The sequence below is a fragment of the Lissotriton vulgaris genome, chromosome 4_1, assembly GCF_964263255.1.
Source record: "Lissotriton vulgaris chromosome 4_1, aLisVul1.2, whole genome shotgun sequence".
Lineage (NCBI taxonomy): Eukaryota > Metazoa > Chordata > Amphibia > Caudata > Salamandridae > Lissotriton > Lissotriton vulgaris.
In genome coordinates, this window is record NC_141691.1 from 1136815325 (window position 1) to 1136838544 (window position 23220).

Sequence of the window (23220 nt, forward strand, 5' to 3'; positions counted from 1 at the left end):
AGGCTCCGGAGTGGCGGAGACTGCATTTCAGTGATTTTGACTTCCAACGGAGCTAGCATTACCCCCGGACGGCCATATAAACCAAACTTTGAGCTTTGAAGGCGAACGCGGCCGCCATTTTGAATTGGGCTTGTTCATCGCGCCTGGCTGAATGCGAGGGTCTGCTCCTGGCTGCTCAAAGATCTGAGGGGGAAGATTGGTGCGCTCGCTGACCACTACCACGCAGGGTCAACGAGAGACTTAAGCTCCGGCCATGATTTAGGCTGCATCCTTGCCCGAATACCGCGCATGTGGCAGGCTTGTAGGCTGACTGCTGGGGTGTGCTGGCGGATTGTGGAGACCTGCGGGGCTGCCGAGGGTGTGCACATCTGTTATTCCCGCTGTTAGACTGTCTTCTGGTTGTCCCCGAAGAGCTGCACCCTGATACTCATGTAGCCTACGTGCTGGCCACTGCTTATAGGCAAACGAGCCCTGGTTATATATGCTCTGTCCCACTACTGCAAGGCCGTGCTGTCAGGTCACCTTGGGTGTGCAGGTACACTTGCTGTTGGGGTCTCGATCCCGCGATCCTCCTGGATTCTGCCAGTCACAAAGGCTCGCCACAGGCAGGGTGAACTGGCACATCTAACGCTACAGGTGTAGCAGTCGACATTCACTTGGCCATGGGGAAGGGCGACCCTCTCCAACCGAGGCTCACATTTGAGCAAAAGAAGTTGTCCAAACAGGCTGAGCAGGACATCGGGGCGACACGGGGGGGGGGGGGGCGACATCACATGAAGCCCCTCAGGACATTGATGTGACTGCACTAATGCTAGAGGTGCGCTCAAGCCTGAAAAGCATAGATGCAAAGTTGGATAACATGACTGCTCAACTAGAAAATGTGCTGGCACAGGTCGCCACCCACGAAACGCGCCTAGACAGCCTGGAGAATAGACACACGGAATGTTGTGAATTTCAGCAAAGCACAAAGGCCCACATTACCAACTTGGAAAAGACCATTGAGACGCTCTGCGCCAAAGCTGATGACCTTGAGGCGCGTTCTCGAAGATGCAACGTCCGTATCACGGGCATTCCGGAGACCACGGCGATGGGTAAAATGGAGGTATTTGTAACGGAACTTCTGCACGAATTGTTCGACCCTGACCTCTCACCGGTCTGTACTGTTGAACGTGCGCATAGATCACTGGGGAAAAAGCCACCGCCTGGTGCTCAGCCGAGGCCGATCCTGGCCAAACTGCTCAACTTTCAATACCGGGATTTAATACTGGATTGGCACGGGAGAAGGGGAGGATAACACACAAAGGGAACAATATATCCTTCTTTCCGTACTTCACGCCACTGGTGCAGGCTGCACGCAAGGAATTCTTGCCCATCAAGAAACTGCTGATCCAGGCGCAGATCTCGTACTCTCTCATATACCCTGCTAAACTAAGGGTCGTGCATGATGGCACGACGCATCGTTTTCTGGATGCTGTCTCCGCCTTGAAATTTCCGAAGCATATCTGTCACCCCAAGGCCAAAAGGAAGACTCAGACTGGGGTCGAGGCCGAGAGCCAAATGAGTGACATTGAGTGAGCCCTGTGCCCCAGTTGATGCTGGGAGAAAGGGCTTGCTTTATATGATGCTGCTGTTATATACTTGGTAATTCCACAGTGCCTCTAAGCTCCTTGTATGATATCATGGGTTGTCGATGCTGACTGTTGAATGGTTATGTTAAACCTATCCTACTTGGTCTGTTTGAGAGATAGTATATCTAATGCAGCCACCCTGTGTGAGGAGGGGTGTATGCTTGAGATGCCACGCCTCCAAGGGGTGTCTCCCACAATCAAACTGTTCTATTGTTTGCGCGCCTTTGGCGTATTGGTGGGGTTATTGACACAACCTGATTGGGGGGTTGGTGTGGGTGGGGGGTGTGGAGTTGGGCAAAGGGGTGTATGGTATATCGTCAAATATATAGTGTACTACATGCTTTGTGCTACTTACTTGTGTTCGATTGGGGTAGGAAGGGGCACAGACGCACAGAAGATCAACGTAGATAATGGGGGGAACTAAAGTCCTGACATGGAATATAAGAGGCCTAAACGACAGCAGGAAGTCAAGGCTCATGCATGGATACTTGCTTAGGCACAACATAGATATTTGCTTCCTGCAAGAAACGCACATTAACTCCACATGCTCGCCCAAACTTACACTCAAGGTGGGGATCCGTATACTCGGCTATATATTCCAACTACGCGAGAGGTGTAACTATCCTAATGCGCCGAGGTATGGATTGGAGGGAACACTCTGCACTTATTGATGCTGAAGGCGGGTATATCGTACTACATGGGGCCCTGCTCGGTAAAAGTGATATTGGTGGCAGTGTATGGTCCAAACACTGACGACCCGGAATTCTTCAGAGGTGTGGGCGCGAGTCAATGTTCTGGACTGCTCCACGTTCATATGGGGTGGTGACTTCAATGTGGTCATGGAAGACTCCTTAGATAGAAAGGGCACATCCAGGCAATTACACCCCCATGCCAGCCAGACTCTAAAAGACATAATGAATGAGGGCTCACTGTTAGACATTTGGAGGTCCCGGAATGCGGGTGCAAGAGTGGGCACATGTATATCTGCGCATCACGCGGCCTGGTCCCGACTGGACTACTGGTTAGTATCGCAAGATGTGGCCACATGGACTGTAAAAATCTACATTTTGGCCCGCTCTTTGTCTGATCATGCTCCTTGTCTCTTAGAACTGGACTTACCAGGAGTTCCAAACAGAGCCTTTACCTGGCGTCTCCCGCCGGATGCGTTCCAGGATGCTGCCTTTACAGAGGAGGTGCGGCGAGATATTGTAGACTACTTTCCCACCAACACTGGCTCGGTCGCCACTGAGGCGGTTCTCTGGGACGCCTTTAAGGTTGTTATATGTGGGCTGTGCATTGCGCGGAGGGCAGGGGTTTTAAAAACTATTAGAGATGCCTTGGCAGCGGCAGAGTATGAACTCAAGACTCTCGAGCAGTCATTCTGCATACACCAGACGCCTGACTTGGCGTCCCGGATTAAAGCCAAACTATTGGATTTTGCTGAGGAGGCGCAGAGGGAGCTGAAATTCCTTGGGAAACAAGCGGAGGCGCGTAGATACGGGGAGGGAGACAGACCCAAGCGTACACTAGCCAGAATGATTAACACCACCCCTCCACCCACACAGGTACACACGATAATAATGAGGCTGGGGAGATGACAACAGGCCAGCAAGAGATATTGCTGTCCTTCACCACTTACTATACGAAGTTGTATGAGTCCACACATGCAGTATCGACAGAAGCCCTTGAGTCCTTTTTAGAATCCATAGCACTTGTATGGTTTAACAATACACACAGACAATACATGGACCGTCCCGTGACAGTGCAGGAAATCGCTGATACCATAAAGGCTCTGCCGCTTAACAAAGCGCTGGGACCAGATGGGCTCACGGCGGCCTTTTACAAGACATATGTTGAGGAGCTCGCTCCGCGATTACACAAGGTTTTTGTGGAGGCACAGGAGGTGGGAGTGCTGCCAGAGTCGATGAGAGAGGCACTTATTATTACCTTGCTGAAACCTGGCAAAGACGCGAAGATAATAGCAGACCGCCTCCAACCCTTGCTCCTGATAGTGGCCCTCCCGGACCAATCGGGATTCATACCTGGACGTGCCACCACTCACAACCTAAGAACGGTTTTCTCAGCATTGCATTATTTACATCCTGATGCTCAGGCGGCGATGGTGTTTCTCGATGCCACGAAAGCTTTTGATTCGCTTGAGTGGTCATACCTGTTAACTATTCTGGAGCGTATGGGGTTTGGCCCATTATTTGTCAATCTGATTCGCCTATTATACACCGCTCCTAGAGCCAGAATTAGAATTAACGGCATGGTGTCTGACTCCTTTCCGATCTCCAGGGGTACTAGACAGGGGTGTCCGCTGTCTCCGTTATTGTTTGCCATTGCTATGGAACCACTAGCTGCCAGAATTAGACAACATCATACTGCTATGGGCATTGGATTCAGCACTCTGAGTTTACTCATCTCCCTGTACGCCAACGATGTCATCCTGTATGTTAATAACACAAATGAGAATCTTAATCCATTGTTGCGAGAATTTGTGAGGTTTGGGGGGCTGTCTGGCGTTTCCATAAATTGGTCCAAGTCAGTTATATTCCCTCTTAAAGACAGTACAACCGAGGTACACTCTGACTACCCTCTAAGATGGGAAGCGGACAAAGTAAAATGCCTGGGTATCTGGATTAGCCGGAAAATCCAAGAGATCTGGAGTCTGAACTTTGGCAGGGCGGTGTCCTGGCTGGAGGGCAAGGTGGCGATATGGTCCAAACTCCCCCTTTCTCTAGCAGGTAGAATTGCACTAATTAAAAATGATTGTGCTGCCTAAATTCCTTTACCTACTCACAAACATTCCGATTCCACTGACTCTACACTTTTTCACTTGTCTACGCTCACACTTGCTGACACTGGTTTGGGCTGGGAGTCAGGCTAGACTATCATGGTCATTGCTAACACTTCCACTTAAACAGGGCGGACTGAGAGCTCCAGATATGCTCTTGTACACACTCTGCGCACAAGCCCAATACTTACACTTTTGGGCTTACCCCACGCCTTACCAACCTCACGTGGCAGTGAAAATTGACATGGTTGCTCCTCTCCCACTGAGTGTGGCCCTCTACCGCAGGACTCCCAGGCAGTCACAAGACATCAACTCAGCTGATATGCTCCGCTGGGTCTGGCGGGAAATGCTTAAACGAGCTGCCATACCTCTGTTATATGCGCCTGCAATACCTCTTCGTCATAATCCCATGCTCCCGTGCCTTGAAGCAGACGGTGGTGAGCTAACCATTGCTGGTAACACCCTGCGTACTTTTGCAGACATTTACCCTGAAGGCACATTTCTTGATCTGCCAGCTGCAGATGAAGAAAACCTGCTGTCATTCAGCGACAAATTCACTCACCATAAGCTCAAATCTGCATGCAAGACAATGGGGGACCGGTTCCCTGAGGAACCACCGCACCTACAGGCGCTACAAAACATATTGGCTAGGGCGTCCCGAAAGAAACTTGTCACGCCTTTATAACTCCATGCAAGAACAATCCCCCATAGTGGTGCCCAAGTCACAGCAATTATGGAGCAATGACCTTGAGACGCCACTAACTGATGAACAGTGGTCGTTCTGCTGCAGGCAGCTATCGGAGCTCTCCCCGAATTACAAACTCCGACTGGTTCACTTTAAGTTCCTCCATAGATTCTAACGCACCCCGCTGTCCCTCCATCGCATGGGCATCAGAGATGACGACAGATGTTGGAAATGTGGAGAAGAGGGTGCATCCTTTTTACACGTTGCTTGGCACTGCCCGTCTTTATTTGAATACTGGTCTGAAATATTTGTTGCTGTTACAAATACTAAACAGGGAGGATGCCCCATCTCCGCTCTTGGGCTTTTTGGGTTGGGTTGAAAACACTGTGCCCAGGGAACTGAAGCTACATGCATTGCTGTTGCTATATGCCAAGCGGCGTGTGGCCATGAACTGGGGCGGGAAGCCAAGCCCAAATTTAATGACTGGCTGGCGGATGATAGAAATGGCCACATGCAGCTGGGTGCCTACTGGGAACTAGTGCCACCTACTTCACGGCCCAGAGACATTTGGGAGCCGTTCTTACAGTGGTCTCGTGACAGATCGGTCTCCCCAGAGGCTCCACCTGTGAGCCCATCTATGCAATTCCAAACCACTACTGTGTACCCGTCCTAAATTTGGATGTATGTTTATTTCGCATTTGTAACCTAGGAGGGTGTTGAGATGCGGAGGGCCCAAGGCTGTTTCATTTACTGCCCCGGAGTGCATCATATCGTGGAAGGCGCTGCCGCTCACTTGTCTTTGGATATGTAGATAAGGATTGGTTCTGCTGCTGCCTGTGACCCTAGAGAGCATGATTACACATCTTATTTTGATAATCACATGCTGAAAGGTTTGATTTGTTTACAACTAAAATGACGAATACCTATTTTGGTTTTGGTTAGTTATGTTAAAACAAAAATTGTATCCTTCTGTATTGTGCAGCAGTAATGACACACCGATTGCTTTGTATGATATAACGTGTTGGTACATGATGTAAATGCTGCATTTCTACTATGCAATGACCAATAAAAACAGTTTTTTAAAAAAGTGCATCCAAATATGTTAAATATGTTAATTAAAAGCCAAACGCACCTTAACAGTGCCCCCCCCCCCCCCCCCCCTCCTCCCCCTAGGGCGCATTCCACACGCAAGCTAGGGGCATCCATGGCTTTCCTGGGTAATATTCCTTTACACTAAGTTTGTAGAGCAGCCACATGGTCAACCACACATACATTTACAAAACACTATTGTGTAGATGTACATTCAAAACAGCAAGCTGCTGTAGGACAGGCTGTTCTCAAAACTCTTTTCCAGACTGCTGCAGCTGACCCAGGTAGCCACCGCTAAGGGAGATACTGCTATACATTCTATGCACAGATATGAATTCAGCAGCCCACATGCCTCGAACGGAATATGCTACTTACCAGTATGCATCTGTTCTTAGCATGTAGGGCTGCTGACATTCATATCGCCCACCCACCTCCCTGGTGCCTGTCGCAGCTGCAGCATTCACTCTTTGCATGGCCATCTCTTACTATACTATACTCCATCTCTGCCACAATGGCAAAAAACAATCTGAGAATGGAGAGGATGCCCATGCGCACTGTAGTCCGAAGGAGGAGCCACCTATCTCGTGATACTTCGAAGACTCTTCCAGGACAACAATGTGCAATCATCCGGACCCAACACTAGGCGGCGATCTATGCACAGATATGAATGTCAGCAGCCCTACATGCCAAGAACAGATGCATTCTGGTAAGTAGCATATTCCTTCCTTTACACTCCTAATCTTATTTTATACTCTCCTCTAGAGCCTCTTCCACGTAATATTTGCCTTTGATGGAAAAATCCTGCTCACATGACAGTAGATGTCCTACAAAGCTCAACTAAGGACGTATATGGAATCCCTTCTCCTCTGCTGGGGAATCATCCTTCATTCTTCCAGCCCCAACACATCCTTGTCACCCACCACCTTTTTATATCTCTAAACTTTCTGAATTGAGTTGAAAGTACACACCTAATTATATATATCTTTTGTAAAGTCTTCACCAAACAGAAGCCCCTCCCATGAAGTGCCACTTTCTTTGTTTGTCGATTTGAGTCAACTTTGGGTCGATCTTTGAATCTGCTATTCCACTTTTCAGTGCAGAGAGATTCCTGTGCAAGAGCTGCCTCTACAGGCACAACCCATCCACATCAACCATGGTGGTGTTCACACAAGTGTCTTTAGACATATCTAATATCTTCTGGCAATTGGTATTTACATAGGCTTGTAGGGGGCCAGTGGGCTGGATACCTCCCTTTGGTTTGGTGTCGCCCCTTGCACCTCCACAGAGGAATGTGTTTCCTTTGTGGTGATTAGAATTGCAGATGAGGTCATTGACCTGCAGCTTCCCTCCGTGGCAGTCAAGACAAATGTTCTTAAGGAGGTTTATACCTGGGGCCAGCCTCATCTGAGCTTTTACTTGTATTTAATGAAGCTCTGCTGAACACCTTTAAATGTACTTGCTCTTGTTCACCAGTGAACAGGCAAATAACCAGATGCCTAGACGGTGTCTGGTGGCCTGGACTTTGTTACTCAGAATCTGACCCCCACATGTTTGATGGTTTAAGCATCCACCTGTAAAGTTAAACCTAATACTTTCCTTTGGACCGCTCCAAACAGTCTAAATGGATTGAGGTCTTTGGCAAGCAAAAGTTTTCCTCCATTAGCTTAGCTCTGTAGTATGCTTATTACACTGCTATACGTAAGCCTTTGGGAAATGACTAGTGAGACCTTGTTAGCAGTCCCACAGCAGTTTCCAAACTATTCAGGATGGTCCGGATGAAGCAAAGTATGTAATTCATTCTGACCTGGGATGGAGTGACTGCATTTTCAGTTTGCCTTGGTCTCATTCAGCCCTACCAGTGTCCCTCGGGTTCGAAAGTGATGGCAGTGGTTGCTGCCTATCTTTAGAAGTTGGGGATATCAATTTCCCCTTACCTCGACAGCTGACTGTTGAAGGTGGCAAACCTTCTGATGTCTTCAAGACTCTTGTTAAACAACCCAGTGTCGCGCATATTTTTTTGCGGAGGTAAGTTTTTATAGGAACTGCTCTGGATGCTTTTCAATTCAGGGATTTTCCTCTGTTGCAACAAGTTCAGGACTTTTGAGGTAAGATGCTGATGTTTCAGCCTCAGTCCTGGGTCTCAGTGAGAGCAGCAATGAGCCTTCTGGGTCTGTTGGTCTCCTTCCTCCTGTTTACGCACTTTACCAGGTGGCAGGACGCTGCAGTGGGATCTGACTTTTTTTGGGGGCCCAGCACAAAGATATCATCCAGGTTTTGGAGGAGACAGCACAAGATCTCCATGGGTGGCTGCTCGCTTGATCCATATCTGACCTGTGTAGACTGCTCTCCATACCCCACCCAAAGCGGACCGTGGTGACTGATGCATCTCTGCTTGGCAGTATCATTCATCTAGGGGAGTAGGACCTCAGAATACTCTGGTCTCTGCTAAAACCGAGCTCCATATAAAAGTGAAGGCAGATGCAGCTTTTTGTGGACAACACAACTGTTGTGTTGTACTACAATGGCATGTTGTAGGGGGGTCTTGTGCCAAGAGCCTCTGTACTTCTGGATTTGGCTGGAAGTGTTGGGGTATTTCCCTGATAGTGAGCAACCTACTGGGATCTTTGAATGCCAGGGCTGACTAGCACAGCCAGCCTCGTGGAGTATGAATATCAGTTGCACCTTGAAGCGGTGAAAGACATCTTCCGATAGTGGGAGAGCGCTGATTAGATCATTTTGCCATTACCGAAAGTGCATGTTAGAGGCATATGAGCTGCAGATTGCTTTTGCATAGATCGCCATCTGGTGTTGGGCTCGGATGTCTGCATGTTTTTTTTGTCTTCGAAGAAGTCTTGTAGTCACGAGGTTGGGGACTTCTCCTTCGGTCGACAGTGCATGGGCTTCGGCTTAAACATTAGATAGTTTTTTTCCGCCATCGGGTTCGGTAGTTATCGAACCCCCTTTCGACGCGCAATCACAGCTAACAGGCCGTATTGTCTCGATCGCGTTACTTTCGATGCACACCCTCAACGACAGCTTTCGAGAAACTTCTACTCATGCAAACTTCGACGCGGACCCCTGGGCCTACCCGCGCCGGTGAAGACGGACGTCGATGGAACGGACTCCTTTTTAAAAAACATTCCTCAGTGTGGTGCTAAATTCCTACACTCTGACCTCTATCCTGTTTGTAATCTGTGCCTCTGCAGAACATCGACAGGACGACTGTGAGGCTTGTCTATCCTTCAAGTCCAAGAAAAACATCCGGGATCGTCAAACTCGACGCCACGAGATGTCTGAGGCACAGGTTCCATTCTGGACATCTTCCATACAGGCCTCAATAGCCTGCCGGAACCAGAACAGGTCCCAGACTCCGAAGTAGACTTCTCCTATGCCGAAGATGACATCAACCCGGCTCAAAGGGACGCAAGTACTGAGACTCCCGCCCTACCCAAGCCCATAACATAGGCTCCAGTGAACCTGTTGCCTTCGGGCTCAGGTCCACACCATACAAAAACTTCAAGCGCCCCACCTTCGGTTCTGGCGCCGAAGGACAAATAAAAGCCTTCCGGCTCGAGCCAGCCACCCAGTCCCAAAAAGCCATCTTCGGCACCGAAGCAGCCGGATAAGACCTCTGCACCGAAGCAGCCAGATAAGACCTCGGCACCAAAGCAGCCAGATAAGACCTCGGAGCCAAAAACATTAAAAGACAAGCTTCCCATAAGTAAGCGTCCTAAACAAACCCCTCTGGAGCAGAAACAACCCGCACCGAAGGTCTCGGAGCCAGGGAAAGCTTCCAAACCGTACACTGTCACTAAAGAGCCAAAAGCAGTTTCCAAGGAGAAATCTTCCACACCAAAGAAAACTGATGCGGAATAACTTATTCTCCAAATCCAAAGCAAACCAACATCTTAATCCATCCAAAGACTGGTCATATAGTTACCAAGCTACCTACAAAGAGGAACCCCGAGCATTTACCACAGGCACCAGTTCCTCTAAAGAAAATACACATGGCTACTAATACTTCACCACCACCTTCACCCCCTCCACCAACTAACCCTAATTTACTCATTTCTCCACCACATTCTCCACTACCAGAGGATAGTGATGATGCACATGGGGATGGGCAAGAAGATGAAGATATAGTACCATTAGACACTGAGGATCCTGATTATCCACCACAGGAACCAGACCCATGCATGATTATAGTACAGATCCTGATCTCAAAACCATCTCTGCCAGACCACAATGTGGGTTTTGCCCAACTAATTAACACCTTGGCTGCTAGGGGGTTTTCCCCTCCTGTGCTGGATATGCATGATCCCCATTTTTCATGACAAGTTCAGCTCGTCATAAGCACAGTGCAGGTAACACCCATGGCGAGCTGACCTTGTCATGAGCATGGAAGGGGTTAATAGGGCTACAACATACCTTAAAGTCAAACTACACTCAGACCCTGTAGAAGAGGACTTTCTTCTAGAAACCTTTGACCAGCCACAAAAATCTGCTCATGTCTTGCCAATGCTTAAAGGACTACTTGGACACGGCCCTGAGGTGTTCAAAGACCCAGTTAGAGCTAGGGTTCTTAACCCCAGAATAGATGAGAAAAATACAAGGCAGCTCCCACTGACCCCTTATACATCAAGGGTCAACTTCCTTTAGATTCCTTGGTTGTAGCCAATGCACGCAAAAGAACAAACTCTCAGGGGTCAGGTGACACACCACCTCCTGATAAAGAATCTAAATTATTAGACTCATCGGGCAAACGTATGGCATCTCAAGCTGCAAACTCATGGAAATTAGCCAATACACAAGCCCTTCTGGCAAGGTATAACAGGGCTCACTATGATGAGCTAGAACAGCTCATTAAACATCTACCTCAACAATATAAGGACAAAGCCAATGACCTTATCCAAGAAGGCAAACTAATCACTAATACATCCATAAAATCTGTGCTCGACACAGCAGACACATCGTCCAGTACAGTCAGTACCAGTGTTTTGCTGCGTAGACATGCCTGGCTAAGGGTATCTGGTTTTAAACAAGAGGTACAAAATACCATTGTTTAATCAACCTTTTGACCATGAGCACGTTTTTGGCTTTGCAGTGGACACATCAAAACAAATAACACAGAACACCCTTCCTTATCCTACAAAAGTCCCAACCAGGGCTTCTTTTCCAGAGGATTTAATAGAGGAGGTTAAAGGGGGAACAACCAGGGCAGAGGCTGGGGTAATACCCACAGCTCCCCTAATACCAAATAATGACTTCCCTGTGCTTTCCCCCGATCATCCCACTCCTGACGGCGGACGCCTCTCATAGTTCCTGCCTGTCTGGAATTCCATCACAACAGACAAGTGGGTAAGACAAACTATCCAGTATGGTTATTGCCTGGAACTCCCTTCTACCCCTCCTAACATACCGCCCAATGTCATCAGAACATCTGACTCTTCTCAAACAAGAGGTTGTTGCACTACTACTAAAACATGCAATAGAACAAGTTCCCTTGCCTCATCATGGCACACGGGTCTATTCCCGCTCAACTTTTACATCCAGTCAGACCACTTCCACAAGGTCACTTAACAACAAGTGCTTCCACTACTTCATCAAGGCGACTCTCTACGCTCTAGATCTAAAGGACGCCTACTTCCACATTCCCATTCATTCCCCTCACAGGAAATATCTCGGGTTTGTGATAGATGAGCAACACTACCAATTCACAGTCCTACCATTCGGATCACCACAGCTCCCAGGGTTTTCACCAAGTGCCTCGCAGTGGTTGCAGCCCATTTGAGAAGACAGTGAAGTACTGAAAATTATTCACCACCTCCCAATTATAGTTATATCCACAACCAATCCCGTTCCCATTACTAATAATCAGTCAGTTGGCAGTGTAGAAGGTCCAAGCATTTATTATAACCAACAAAACTCTGCCAGAGGAGCTCCTTGCGACCTAACCCCATGAGCTCCGCCATGAAGACTGCTGGCACACTGTCAGAACATCACATATATACAGTTGCATTCTCAAAACCGTTGCCCAAGATGGAAAAATACAAGTTGGTACAGGTTGGTGCAAAAGGAAAGGCCATATATGGCAGACAAAGCGCTCTTGGTTTAGCACATCCTAGATTAGCAAGGTCGGACGGGTGACTCCCCTCTGCCAGCTCCGAGACAGTCCGCCCCGCACCACTCCCGGAATGTGCTTATCAGGCCTTCTCCTGCTACCTACAAACTTGACGGGCCTAACGAGCTGAAACAGCAGTTCTGCAACAGTTAGGCTATTTCTCAGGAGAAAGGAATGAATGGGGTCTGCTAATGTAAGACTTCGAGCGAGGCCACAAAATGGCGTCGGTCAAGTCGAGTGAGTGTAAAATGTAAAAAGCGGTGCAAGCTAGAAATCTGCAATACGAATTTATGCTAATGTTTGCGTGCGTATGCTAAATCATTTAGATACATCATGCTAATCTTAAGATATCGATTATAAGTGTTGCATAACCGAAAATCGATTCCGGTTCCTCAAAAGCAGATTCATGTCTTCCCTTATCTGGACGACTGGCTCATAAAAGCAAAATCCCACAACAGCTGTGTTCAACACACACTTCGTACAATACAACTGCTTCACAGTCTGGGATTCATAGTAAATCTAGGCAAATCCCATCTCCAACCGTCCAGAATACAACAATATCTAGGAGCTACACTAAATACTTCCACAGTCCAAGCATATCCCAACCCAGTCACGATAACCGCTCTACAAACACTAATTAAAAAACAAACACTAATTCAAAGATTTTAGCCACAACACTCACTACAAGCACGAGTGTTCATGCAACTAATAGGGATGATGGCCTCTTGCATGAGGAACGAGAAAAATGCAAGACTTCAAATGCCTCCATTACAAGAGTGACTAGCACATCAGTGGAACCAGGCTCAAGGTCAGCTAACAGATCTGGTGTTGGTGGACGACCGCACCCATCGCTCTCTGCAATGGTGGAATACACAGAACCTTTCCAAAGAGCGGTCGTTCCTCTAGTCAGTCCCACAGATAGTGCTAACAAAAGCATCGCTCACCGGATGGAGAGCTAATCTTCAAACCCATACCATTCAAAGTATCTTGGCCCCTCCAACAAAAACAATTTCACATCAACTACCTGGAAATTGTTAGCAATCTTCCTAGCGTTGAAATCTTTTCAACTGCACCTTCTAGGCAAAGCTGTCATGATTCGTACAGACAACATGACAGCAATGTATTACATACAAAAGCAAGGGGGGGACACACTCCCTACAGCTATCACACCTAGGTCAAAGCATATGGAGATAGGGCCATTCCGCACAAAATATACCTCCTGGCAGAACATCTACTAGGGGTGCACAATCCAATAGCAGATCTGCTCAGCCGTCAATCACCAGATCCACGAATGGGAACTTCATCCTCAAGTTCTTCTTCCATTCATTCGCATGTGGGGACACCCAGAAATAGATCTGTTTGCCACACACAAACGCAAAATGCCCAAACTTTGCATCCAGGTATCCACACCCATTGTCCAAAGGCAATGCGCTATGGTTGAATTGGTCAGGCAAATTTGCTTGCGCTTTTCCGCCTCTCCCACTCATTCTGTTAGTGGTAAAGAAACTCAAACAACATTCCCTCTCAATGATCCTAGTTGCTCCAACATGGGCAAGACAACCATGGTTCACAACTCTATTGGAACTATCAGTAGTACCACAATCAAAGCTACACCTCTCACCCAAACGTCTTACTTAGAACCATGGAGAGATAAGACACCAAGATCCCAAATAACTCCACCTTGCGATGTGGCTCCTATAATCTTAGTTTGGCTATCTTAATCTCCCGCCAGACTGTATGAACATTATCAAAGAGGCCAGACACCCTACAACAAGGGCATGCTATGCGGCAAAATTGAAGCGATTTGCCATTTATTGCACGCACAAGATCAACCCACTAGATGCTTCCATTCAGAACATCTGTTAACTCTTGCATCTACAACAATGTAATCTAGCGTATACATCTATTAGGTTACATGTAGCCACCATAGCAGCCTACCTACAAAATAGACAACACTTGTCTTTGTTTAAAGTCCCCACTATCAAAGCTTTTATGGAAGGACTTAAACATAATTCTACCAAGAACTCCACCCTCTCCGGTGTGGAACCTAAATGTAGTTCTTACCAGACTAATGGATTCTCCTTTTGAACCTCTCCACAAATGTGAACTACAGTTTCTCATTTGGAAACTAGCGTTTTTGGTTGCTACCACATCTCTCAGAAGAGTAAGTGAACTCCAGGCATTAACCATACAGGAACCATTTTTACAGATCCATCATAACCAAGTGGTTCTTAAAACTAACCCAAAATTTTTACCCAAAGTAGTATCTGCCTTCCATCTAAACCAGTCTGTTGAACTCAGTATTTTTTCCTCAACCAGACTCCGGTGCTGAAAGAGATCTACACACCTTAGATGTTAAAAGAGCAATACTCTAATACATTGAAAGAACAAAATCCTTTAGGAAAACCAAACCACTTTTTGTGGCTTTCTCCCCACTTCATAAAGGTAATCCTATGTCCAAAACCGGAATTGCGAGGTGGATTCTAAAATGCATACAAATATGCTACATCAAAGCCAAACGCACATTAACCATCCCCCCTAGAGCTCATTCTACACGCAAACTAGGGGCTTCTATGGCATTCTTAGGGAACATTCCCCTAAATGATGTTTGCAAAGCAGCAACTTGGGCTACACGACACACCTTCACAAAACACTATTGTGTAAACGTGCAGGCAAAACAAGCTAGGGCCAGGCTGTACTAAAACACTATTTCAAACTACAGCAACAGATACAGGTAGCCACCGCGTAGGAGGTAACTGCTGTATAGTCTATGCAAAAGTATACAATCTGCAGCTCATATGCCTCGAACAGAAAATGCTACTTACCATTATACATCTGTTCTTGGCATGTAGAGCTGCAGAGTTGTACACGCCCACCTGCTTCCCCGGATACCTCTATCTGTTCCAGTATTATCTTACTTAGATACATCACGCATGGGCACCTTTCTATTTCTCACTACTCCATCTAACCCTAGTGGCAAAACAATCTAACGATGGAGCCGAAGCCCATACGCACTGTTGAACGAAGGAGGAATCCCTAACCTCGTGACTACAAGACTTCTTCGAAGACAAAAACAACATGCAGACATCCAAGCCCAACACCAGATGGCGAACTATGCTAAAGTGGACAACTCTGCAGCTCTACATGCCAAGAACAGATGCATACTGGTAAGTAGCATTTTCCTTCCCTAGGATGCTCTTTCATTCAGGCTGGGTGGGGCCCAAGTGATCCTACTGGCTCAGAGTTTGACCAGGATGGTGTGGTACCTGGTACTTCTGGGCATGAGCCTTTGTTAGCCAATAAGGCTGCTGGAGGAGCTTTGTTGCAGCAGCTAGGCAGTATTCTGCAACCCAATCTGCACTAGTTACAACTCGATATGTGGAGCTTCACAACAGTATTTGACTGCATTTGGTCTGCCACCTGAGGTTGTGGATTTCTTCTATACATCCAGACGTCCTTCTACAAAATGCATCTACACTGGAACAAAATTGTGGCCTGGTGTGGAGTCTACAACACAGACCTTTTTGAAGCCAAACTGTCAGATGTATTACTGTTTGTGTTTGCTCTGGCAAAGTCTGCTCGCAGTGGCCACTCAGGGTATTCGTCTGGCCTATTTTGCGTTTGCCATACCAACTGTACTTGTTTAAATCACCTGTTGTGATGAGTTTCCTTCGAGGTTTGGCACATGTTGCCTCCCAAACAGTTTGATGCCACAGTGGGATTTTAATTTGCATTAAGTTCCCTTATGTTTACCCCTTTCGAACCCATGCACATCTGTTTACTACACTTTCTGACTGAAAACAGTCTTTCTCATTGCGATCTCTTCAGATTGTGTGAGAGTGAGCTCCAGGCTTAATTTGTGCTGCTGTCCTACACCAGCCTTTTCCCAGTAAAGCTGGTATTGATTACCAGGACTGCAGTCTAGCTGAAATTTGTAACTGTTTCACGTTGGGCAATCCTTCAGACTCACAACATTCTTTAGTGCATGTAACCTCTCAAAAGAGGAGAGAAGGACTCCATCGTTTGGATCGCAGGAGAGCTCTGAGCTTTTATATTGATCCCACAAAGACCATCTGGTGGATGAAAAGCTCTTATAGGATTCTTGGGAGAAAAAAATGGCAAGACTGTGCAGAAAAGCCTTTTGTTGCGCTGGATAGTCCTCTACTTTCAGACCCGCTGCTCAAATGGTAAGAAGCAGCCTCCGGAAGGGCTTCTGCCACTGTACTGTCATGCAGAGTACCTGTTGACATCTGACAAGCTGTGACGTGGGCTCAGTGCACATCTTCATGGAGCACTACTGCCATGACAGTCTGGTCCCACAGGAAGGGCATTTCATTATTTCAGTCCTGCATGATTTGCAGGTGATCTTTGTGAACACAGTGAATGTGAAACATACCCATTGCATAGTCACATTACATTTGGGCTGTACTGCTTTGGTATCTATTCACAAAGTGAGTAATCTGCGATATAATTATCCATCAGAAGAACATGTTATTTACCTATAACGCTCTTTCTGGTGGATACTCTGTCTAAACAGATTCCTCACTGCCCACCCACCTCCTTGTTCTATGCAGTGGTTTACCTCTAAAAGGTCCTACGTTAGAACTATGCGCATTGGTTTCTCCTACTGTTTTTGTGCTCAGAGGGCACTAGAAGAACAAAGCAAGGAACTGACATCGGCTCACAAAGAACCTGAAACCCCATTTCAGAGTAGAAACCATGTATCTACAAGAATTGGCAAAGCCATTCACTACGTATTTGGCCAGCCCTATTGGCTTTGCAATGCTTGTTTTGCTGATGCTGCTAACTATTGGCAAAGATAATGGGTCAAAAAGACACCTCCTGTTGGCTTTGTGAATGTTGGTTACGTATACCTGACCAGATACCACCCCCAAATTGGTCCATGTACAGTTTGCCAAGGGCAAGTGCCCTCTTGATATAATTGAACTGTTATTACAGATGCTGCTCGAGTCTGATAACTTGTGCTGCTTGTTTGGGGATCAGCAAGTGCTTTGTTTTGAACATTTGAGTTTAGTTTTAAAAGCTACAACTTCATATGGGTGAATTGGATCATTCTTTGTACACTGTTTTATTTCCCTGTTGGGATACCACCTTTCTATTTCAGAAATATTAAATTGTTTCAAATGTTTGATGAATAAAATGCCTTTAATTTCTAGGGAGAAGACCCAGGTAGCAACTGATACACTGAACTGCTCAAGTAATGGTCTTAAAAGAGCAACGGAACCACGCCACCAAATAGGTACTTTGAAAGGTGAGACCTCGTCAAGGAAAAGTTACTAATGAGTCATTTAAATTCAGCAAACTTAAAGCTTGTAATGGAGCATTGAGATCATGCCTAACGTTTAATAACATTCATTGACTAGTTGTTAGATCGATGCTGGAACATGGTGTAGTATGCTGTAGATAAAACCAGATCTTACCACAGCCATCCAGGCACTTATGCTTACAAGCTTGAAAGGTAGCAATTTGTTACAAAAAAATGTGAGGAATGTAACATAGCGACATTTTGTTATTAATGGTGGCTGTAAATTTGTTTCAGCAGTGATGAGAGGAAAACCGTCTTTCCTTTTGAAAAACCTATTGGTTAACAGAAGTGGTAAGAACAAAGTTCATAGTGTTCATTTTTGAAGGCCTTCTGTAAGCGGCCTAAATATCTTTTAAAGAACAATCACTTACTGGACTCCCTGGTACATAACCACCTTCTCAGTTTCACACTCCTCTTGATGGTGGTTATTGTAGGTTCAGACATTCAAAAGGTGACTTGGGAGACCTGTGTCCCCGTCCTGTATGTTTTTTCTGGCTTACTTTAAGTTTCTTTGCCGAACCTAAGCTGTAGGTACACTGAAGTGGCTTCACCTTTGATTAACTCATCAACAGCAGAGCTTAGGCTCTGTGAAAGAGTGCACTGTGAATGTACTCCTCTGTAGAAGGCTATATGGCAGTCTCTGATAGTGCCGGGTTACTGCTCACAGGTACAGCCTTGGTGGCAAAGCTACCTTTCTTATTGATAATTCTAATCGCAGATTACTCCCCATATGAATATTCCCCCAGGTGTCGGACTGGATTGGGAAGCTCAAAAGCAGTATCGTGTGCGCACGTGGGTGTTCTCATGTAGCTCTGCATCGATTTCCTTTCGCGGCGGAAGTGACTACCAGAACCACATAGAAGCACTACCCCAGACACTGACTAAGTTCCCTTTCTTTCTGCGCCTTCAGACACTGAGCTCACTTCACTAGTCTGTGCAGTGGGATCTTAAGTCTCAGTGGGACTAGCACCAGGTGCACTTGCCAAATGACATACAGAATTCAGAGATGGCTGCAAAGGTTCTGCAGTGGCAGCTGCTAGACTGTGATTTGGCCAGTGACACACCCACCCTCTCTATTCCCCCACCCACAGCTGACAGTGGGCACAGAGGACTGCTATACTGGTCAGTCTACCTGGTAGAGGTGGAGATTAGAAGTCTCTGGTAGAAATGTGCTCCACATTGATCTTTTGAAGTTGCGGATGATTTGCTTAGTGGTATAGGCCTTTCTACAGTCCTTCAAGGGAAGGGTAATAAAAGTACTCAGACAACACCCCACCCCCGTATGGTGAGGGGAGTGAGGTCATGTGCCAGAAGGCTTTGCATCCGTAAGTAGATGACTCAACATGTCGTTTCTCAAGTCATGCACCATTTGGTGTGTTCTCTAAACACCCGGGCGGATGAACGGAGTTGCTGACACCTAGCGAATCACAAATAACTATACCCAAAGGAAGCACAAGGCATTTTCCAGCAATGGCAGAACCCAGGCTCGTTCTTCTTGCCACTGCTTAGAATGCACAATGTCAGTGTTTTTGCTCACTTGAGTTCTTAAGAAGACTCTCTTAGAGTGACATTCCACTTACAATAGAGCTCTAGACTTCTGTTTGCCTTTCTCCCTCTACCCTCTATTGGCTGAAATTCTGAATATTAAGACTTTCTAGTCATATCATTTTGGTGGGTCCAGATTGGGTGAGGAAGGTGTTTTATCTTGAACTCTAGGGCATGAGTGTCTGATTAGTCTGCTTTTTTGCATCCTATCTCTGAACTCTGCACCTCCATCTGTGAAAATTGAGCAGCTACAACTGGTCTCTTTTCATCTCCCTTCCTAAGTTGTGGATGGGATTCAGGCAGCCATACATCCATCAACAAAATCACAAAAAGTGCTGGGAAAAGTTTGTGGCTTGGTGGAACAACCCTTGTATCGACCCGGCCACAAGCCAAGATGCCTGAAGTGTTATTTGTTTTTATGTTGGCCCCAGCAAGGATATGCATTAGGCACAGTTAAAGGCTATTTGTCATCTCCTTTAGCTTCTTTGAGGTTTCCGGATTAGCCTTCTTTGTTTAAATCATCTGTTGAGATTTCTTTATGGTTAATTCATGTTTCCACTGAAGCACTTTGTAATGCCACAGTGATGCTTGAATTTGGTTCAAATGTTTCTAATGTATACCCCATGTGAGCCAATGCATAGCTGTCAACTAAGCTTCTTAGCACTGAAAAATGTATTTTCTGATTTGGATCAAGTTCAGGCGTCTTATGACCTTCTTCTCAAGCAAGCTTGCTGAGAATTTCGAGTTGCATTCCTGCTGAAGGTACTATCTCCTTTCCATGTTGGGCAAGCAATCACTCTTCCGTTTTCTTTTCCCTGACTCACCCCTCAAAAGAGGAGAGAAGACTACATTGATTGACCCAAAGACAACCCTAAGCTTCCACATTTCTGATGAACTTTGAAACGCAAATCAAGCACCTTGTGAATTTCTGCAGGTGCCAGACTGCATCGGAAACATTTGTAGATTTTCTCTTGCGTGGCGGCAGGTGGCATTGTACAGTTCTACTTTGGATTAGTCCTGGCCAGAAGTCGCATCTGAGCCCCATATATCCACCTCTTCTGTGCAGTAGTATCTATTGCTTTTTTCGATGCCTTCCGATGCGAATCTTGAGCGTCTTGAATCCTGTCACTTTTACAGAAATGTGTTCCCTCAAGTTCTAGTGGGCAGACATGTCTGCCCCTAAGATTACAGGCTTCAAGCCATATTGAGATTGTCATCGACAAATGTTGGTACCAAAACTCATGAAGTTTGTCTGTGGTGTCTTGACTCTAAACTAAGCGTTGTGTAGTGTAGGGCAAAAATGATCTGCAAAGCTACTGTGAAGGCAATCTCACTGTTCCCGAAATCCACAAGAAGTCAAAAAGGCAGTCCCGGTCGAAGTTGTGAGCACAGACTTGTCCCGGAGACTGGTTGTCTTTGAAGTTGAGGAGTTCCAGTAGGTCTAAGAAGTTAAAGAAACATAAAAGGTCCTAACATGGTTCCCCATCGTTTCGGAGACGTGTGACGCCCCAGGCATCTCTAGGCAGTGAAGTATTTTCCCCTATTTTGGATCCAATTCTCACTTTGATCTTGATGCGCCTCGACCTTCCCTGACCATCAGCGATGCCACAACCACTTTGGGAACTGAAGCAGGGTTTGGACACATTTGTCCCCCCACTGGATGCCCCTGATTTCATTGGACTTCAAGAATTCTCTGACAGATCTTCCTTGCTAATCTCCTCTTAAGAGACCGGTCTGATTTTGTGAGCTGCTACATAGGGAGGTTGCAAAAGAACTCTGCATACAGAGTCCGATTGAGTCTTTTCTACTGTACAGCGGTTGACAGAATGGTGCAAACAACTATCATCTCGCAGTGGCTGTTAAAGTTTCCACTTGGCTATTGAACGAGACATGTATATATATTATTTATAATGTCTTTACGCTGTTCTAGACAGTGATGTAATTTACTCACTTTGTTACCCAATTTATTCACTCAGCTCTAGAATGCCAGGCTTGCCTCTTTCTCCTCTCCCACTAATGTTTGTTTAATGCAGAGGTGCTTAATCATACTTTTTTCAGCTTTGACAGTTAAAACCATAAAAGTCATACAAACATCAATAAAAGAAAACTCCAGCATATATACAAAGACAATACATAAAACCATGTAAACCCTCGATTACATAGGTAAAAAGATTGATCACAATGGGACCTAATCCTAATGGCAGCTCTTAAAAAGTTAAGCTTATGCAAAACTGAATCACTTGAGAGAAGTTGTAAAAATAAAAGCAGATCTGACCCCCCTAAAGCAAGCTTTTTTAAGGATGGGAATAATAGGACTTTCTGGGAGCCTCGTGAAAATTTAAATTTCAAAGCAGCAAAAAGTGAATCCTATTTTGAGGAGACTGTCACAGCCACAGGTTCTCTTCCAGGGGATCCTCATCAATGGTCATAAGCATTAGAATATTCCCGCCCATGCGCGGGACCCCGGAAATACTATAATATATGTGCCCCACACATTGTGTGTGTGTGTATATGTATGTATGTGTGTATATGTATGTATGTGTGTATATGTATGTATGTGTGTATATGTATGTGTGTATATGTATGTGTGTATATGTATGTGTGTATATGTATGTGTATGTATATCTATGTATGTATGTATATCTATGTATGTATGTATATATGTGTGTATGTGTGTATATGTGTGTATGTGTATATGGATGTATGTGTATATGTATGTGTATATATATATATATGTATGTGTGTATATATATATGTGTGTGTATATGTATGTGTATATATGTGTGTATGTGTGTAATATATATATATATATATATATATATATATATATATATATATATATATATATATATATATATATATATATATATATATAACCAATTGCAGCCTAATAAACACCAGAGCTGAATCATGCTGTAAAGAATTTCCACCATACATGAATAACAGGCATTAGAAACATGAGAAACGACAAAGTTTGTTTTAGAACTGTTTTAATGCTCGGAAAGCAGTAGAAATTCTTATAAAACACTGAAAGCATAGGAAGCTCCCAGGCTGTATTGCAAATAGTCTAAAAAGACTGAAAAGCTAACCTGTAGCTGCATGCAATAAACTGACACCGTGCCTTTAAGGCACTCCTGACCCCAGGTTCCCATCATGCCTCAGGGGTGACAGTTAGGTCAGTTGTTCTTTCCGGTTCCTTCAGGAAGGATCCTGGGAACATAGCTCCACTCTTTCTGATTTCTTCAGAAAATCTTTTTACTTTTTGACAACTTTTATTCCTTACTTCGACGTTTTTCATCTTTAACACCTTAAAATGCCATCTCTATTTGACTCTTGCCCTTGTGGTAAAAAGGTTAAAACAGACTCTCATGAAGTCTGTCTACCTGAAGATCATGACCCAAAAGCCTGCCCTCACTGCCAGAACCTGTCCAAAAGAACTTTGAAGGACAGGGAAAGAATTCGCATTTATGGCCTGGCAGAGAAGTCTAGAGGAAGGTGTCCAGTCAGGAAGGGCTCCAAGAGGGCTAGAACATAGTCTAGAAGTAAGTCCTCTCATCCTTCAGCTTCAGCATCGGGCTCGGCGCTAAAAGATCTTCAAGTGGGTCATTGTTCGAAGAAAAGACAGTCTCTATGTCGAAGATTCGAGTTCCTCCGCCGTCGTCCACCCGGCTACGATCGGCGTCGAGGAGCAGAGACCCTCCGCCGTCATCTCGACAACTATCGGCGTCGAGGAGTGTCACCCCTCCGCCGTCGTCAACTCTGCGACGATCGGCGTCTAGGTGCAAAGACCCCGTCGGCAAGACGTTTGACGTCGAGGGCAGGTTCTCTTCTGTCATCTCAGTCCCATCAGCGATCGACGTAGAGGACAAGGACCCCTCCGCCGTCGTCAACTGGGCGACGATCGGCGTCGAGGATGCGGTCTCCGTCGTCTCGATGGCGTTCGGCGTCTAGGGCGAGAAAAATCCCTCCGCCGTCGTCTCGCAGGCCTTCGACGTGGAGACTGGATACAGCTCCGCTGTCGTCTAGAAG

General features: G+C 46.0%; 1 protein-coding gene across 2 annotated transcripts in view; it reads left to right on the forward strand.

Moving 5' to 3' along the window:
- Positions 1-23220, forward strand: part of ZCCHC2 (zinc finger CCHC-type containing 2) — a 400742-nt gene that overhangs the window by 258912 nt on the left and 118610 nt on the right. For both annotated transcript variants that reach the window (XM_086965385.1, XM_086965386.1), the window contains exon 9: positions 17498-17592. In XM_086965385.1, the coding sequence (XP_086821511.1) occupies positions 17498-17592 (95 nt within the window). The remainder of the gene's footprint in view (positions 1-17497; positions 17593-23220) is intronic.